Consider the following 4,469-nt stretch of genomic DNA (forward strand, 5'->3'; position numbering starts at 1 on the left):
CCGGTGTTTGTGATGCTCGCCGTTTTTGGTGCGACGCAAACAGGGTGGTGAGATTGGGTAAACAGAAGAGTCATTGTCTGTTCTTTTGAGTTTTGAAGTTGAGTCTTTGCCTGACAAAGTGAAGTTAGGATATATAAGTTATCCTGTACCAGCTTATGTGCCGAATACATTACGATGTTACAGGTGTCAAACTTATGGGCATGTGGCAGCAGTGTGTAGGAGGGAGGTTCCAAGGTGTGAGAAGTGTGCAAAAGGGCATGATACAAAGGAATGTGTAGCATTGGGGAAAGTAGTGGTATGTGCTAATTGTAGGGGTGCCCATAGGGCTGGGGATCAGAACTGTCCCGTGCGAGAGAGGCAGGTTGAGGTTTCCAGGGTAAGAGTAGTGAAGAAGTTGTCATATGCTGAGGCAGTGAAGAAAGTAGAGGAAGATGGGTGAAGGGGGAGGAGTGGTGAGAGTAGTAGATATGTACCAGTACAGAGGGATAGGCCAACAAGTGATATATGTTTCAGTAAGATTGGATTTTTAGCATTTATAGCAATGGTTATTAATTGTACTGCAGTGATGGAACGTAAATCGAAGAAAATTGAGGTTGTGGTGGCAGCTGCAGATAGGTATTTGGGTGTGCGAGACTTGACATCAGAAGAGTATGAAAAATGTATGCACTCACTAACTGTAAGTCGCTCTGGATAAGAGCATCTGCTAAATGACTAAAAATGTAAAATGTAAGAATTACAGGGAGTGTTAAGTGGTGATGTCCCATCATTTCAGGTTGAGGGCATGAGGTAGCAATTCATATATTTAAATAGTGGAGTAGGGTGGTGTTAATTATTAACAACATTTTTGAATTTGTGAGTGTAGTGTTAGATGGTAGGGTATTTCTTTATTTTATTTTTCAAGCAAAACATAAGGGAGTTGTACTCCAGTCTAGTAGGAGTCGGTAATGAAACAAATTGGATGCCAACTGCCGTTAAACCTCATCAAAGAAGAAGAAGACGCAAACCAATAAGATCATTTCCCTTCAGTTTAAACGGAAGTGAACAGTGACTAAGAACAATTTCCGTTTTTATTGTTGTTATTTAGACGTTTATTAACACCACGGAACTCAAAATATGACATTCAAATGCACATCACATACTTTTCCCTGGTAGTGTTTAATTCGCGTTGGAGACAGGACTTGGTTGGTAGATGTTATCTAGGTAACGCTAGCTAGCTGCTAACAATGGCTAACTGTATGGTTTTTCACACTCAAATAGCCTCCATCATGGAGGTGCTAGCGAATGCAGCCGTGGCAGAGATATGTAAACTCGTAGACGACGACTATGCAGTGTTTCGTTTGGAAATAACACAAAGCCGGAAAGAAAACAGCTCATTGCGGAGGAAACTACAGCTACAGGAACTGAAGGTGGCACGGGAGCGCGCAGAAAGGACAATGCGAGAGCGCGTCCACGCCAGTCGGCCCAGTAGCGTCAAGATCCACGACCGAAACAGAGGAATGGGAAGAGGTACATTTTGCAGAAGACCGAGGCTGCGGGGCCTGTCGCCCCGTTCTCCTATGCGCATGTGTGACTTTAGATGTGTTAACCCAGCGTTTCCCGAACTCGGTGCACGTTTTGGTTTTTGCCCTAGCACTACACAGCTGATTCAAATAGTCAACCAATCATCAAGCTTTGATAATTTAAATCAGCTGTGTACTGTTATGGCAAAAACAAAGAAGGGCACCACTTAGGGTCCCGAGGACCGAGTCTTGGAAACGCTGTGTTAACCAGAATTGTTTTTGGTCCGTTTTTGGATAGTCTGTAAGAATTCCCCTGATTACTTCGCTATCTTGCATAAAGACAAAATATAATATTCTAACTAGATATTTGATTTACTACATGTCCTATTATTTACTCATTAAAAACAATGTGATACATGGAACATAATACATAGATGAATAATAGTATATCAAGAAGTTATGAGAAGTGTTACGTTACATTCATGCCAATTTTAGACAGTGTCAATAGTGTACACTATACCGTTGAGCATTGACAGTAGCTAACCTAACCACGTCTTTTCCCCCAATCACACTCTCGGGTGAAGGACATCTCATTGGAGGCCACAGGAGCTTTGTGAAGCCAGCAGGACACAATACATGGAGAGATGACCAACCAATCACTGTTGATGAGGGGAGTGGAACCTCAACCCAGCACGTTATCGTGATAGAGGTTAGTGTAATAGTATTACAACAAAATGACAGTACATCAAATGTGGCCAGTTTATTTCAGAAAGGCTCCCCTCAGCTATTCACTTGCTTACATGTACATTCTCACTCTCCCTAACCGGTGCACCCGCACATTGACTCTGTACAGGTACCCCCTGTATATAACCTCCCTACTGTTATTTTATTTTACTGCTGCTCTTTAATTATTTGCTTTTTATATATTTTTTTACATTGTTGGTTAAGGGCTTGTAAGTAAGCATTTCACTGTAATGTCTACACCTGTTGTATTCGGCACATGTGGCAAATAACATTTGATTTGATTTATCTGCCATAGGGGGAGCTTGTGAGACTTCCCTATGACATTGTTATCCAGTTCAACTCATGTGCCGGTAATAATAATCACCTTCTCTCTTCTTGTCAGTCTGCAGATGCAGAGGCTGCAGGTCCTGGGGTGAAGCTGGAGGGGTCTGAAGGAGAGGAGGACCCACTGCAAAGCGGAGACATCCAGACTGGAGCGGCGGGAGCACCCCATGTAGCCATGGAGGACTCCACCACCGCCCCAGCGCTGCCCAGGACCCAATGTAGCATCACGGAGGTCAGTGGAATGCCGAACGCGGTCCTCAAGTCAGAGACAGACACGGAGACTTTAACTGTAACACACAGGCTCTTACACACAGGATCTGACCACAGATCAGACCCAGAGAGACTGGAGCTGGGGCCACTGGGCTGTCCTCCTGCTCCCGGCTCAGACTACTTTCCGGTATTTCACCAGAGCCAGAGGACGGTTCATTCCCTTAGAGATGGTGCCACGTTAGACACTGTTGGTGATGATCTGTCTTGTTCTTACGCTACAGAGGTGGACCCTGGCAACATATCCTTTGGTTTAGAGACACAAACTGATCTGTCTAGAGGGGAATGGAACCAGTACAGTAGTAGTGTATACTCTGAAGGGTTCCTAGATAAGAAAAGGGAGGTTATAGTGGTAGATGAGGTGACTGTGAAAGTGGAGGAGCGTCGTGTGAAAGTGGAGGGCGACGCTCCTCCCACATGGAATGCAGATGAGACTCACTTAGGAGAAGGACACTCACAAGGCAGAGATTTCTTAGATTACAGCGAAAGCTTAGAGACAAATCCAAATGTTGCGACCCAGTCCCCTTTACACATTCTCAGGGATTGCAACCCAGTGTCCACGTCGATGGGGCCTTCCGATTCACACAATCAAGTATTGAACTCAAAGGACCAAAGGGCCAAGGCTCTGGGAGGGGGGAGCAGCATCAGGCAATCGTAAAGAGAAACTGTTCCTCTGCATGTTCTGTAACAAAGACTTCAGCTGCCTCCAGAAGGTGGAGATCCACCAGAGGGTCCACACAGGGGAGAAACCCTTCAGCTGTACCCAGTGTCACATGCGTTTCGCCCAGGCAGGCAACCTGAAGATCCACCAGAGGGTCCACACAGGGGTGAAACCCTTCAGCTGTACCCAGTGTCACATGCGTTTCGCCCAGGCTGGCAACCTGAAGATCCACCAGAGGGTCCACACAGGAGTTAAACCCTTCAGCTGTAGCCAGTGTCATATGCGCTTCTCCCACTCGTCCAGCCTGAATAGGCACCAGAGGGTCCACACAGGGGAAAAATCCTACAGCTGCCCCCAATGTGAGAAGATGTTCTCCCACCAGAACCAGCTGAAGATGCACCTGAAGGTCCACACAGGAGAAAGGCCTTTCGCCTGTACGGACTGCGGAAAGAGGTTCTCAGAGAGGAGATACCTCAGGATACACCAACTGAAAAACCATTCCACTCTATAATATAGAAAGTAACCATTCCACTCTGTAGCTTCTGACGTTTAGAGCAAACCCTGCATTAAAGTGAAAGATGAATTTTCATTATTGTCAGCAGAAAATATCCACAGATTTCAGTGTTGAATGTTCCTGGGTAGAATATTGCATCCAGATATTGTGTGACGCACACATATACATATACACACATATATCTCACAAAAGTGAGTACACCCCTCACATTTTTGTAAATATTTGAGTATATTTTTTCATGTGACAACACTGAAGAAATGACACTTTGCTACAATGTAAAGTAGTGAGTGTACAGCTTGTATAACAGTGTAAATTTGCTGTCCCCTCAAAATAACTCAACACACAGCTATTAATGTCTAAACCGCTGGCAGCAAAAGTGAGTACACCCCTAAGCCCTGCGGCCCAGTCTCCGAAGGGAGTGGATCATGCTCTGCTTCAGTATGTCACAGTACATGTTGGC

At 45.1% G+C, this 4,469-nt stretch overlaps 1 protein-coding gene across 1 annotated transcript; it reads left to right on the top strand.

The window, feature by feature from the left end:
• The first annotated feature begins 3,473 nt into the window (after window positions 1-3,473).
• LOC121554697 (gastrula zinc finger protein XlCGF49.1-like) lies at window positions 3,474-4,178 on the top strand. The gene has a single exon (XM_041868388.2). It carries the CDS (start codon window positions 3,512-3,514, stop codon window positions 4,004-4,006), a length of 495 nt encoding a protein of 164 aa, XP_041724322.2. The 5' UTR covers window positions 3,474-3,511; the 3' UTR covers window positions 4,007-4,178.
• The last annotated feature ends 291 nt before the right edge of the window (window positions 4,179-4,469 follow it).

The sequence above is a fragment of the Coregonus clupeaformis genome, unplaced genomic scaffold (assembly GCF_020615455.1).
Source record: "Coregonus clupeaformis isolate EN_2021a unplaced genomic scaffold, ASM2061545v1 scaf2976, whole genome shotgun sequence".
NCBI lineage: Eukaryota > Metazoa > Chordata > Actinopteri > Salmoniformes > Salmonidae > Coregonus > Coregonus clupeaformis.

Coding starts and splice junctions, on each gene's coding strand:
- LOC121554697 (XM_041868388.2), top strand. CDS start 3,512: ATGTTCTGTAACAAAGACTTCAGCTGCCTCCAGAAGGTGGAGATCCAC.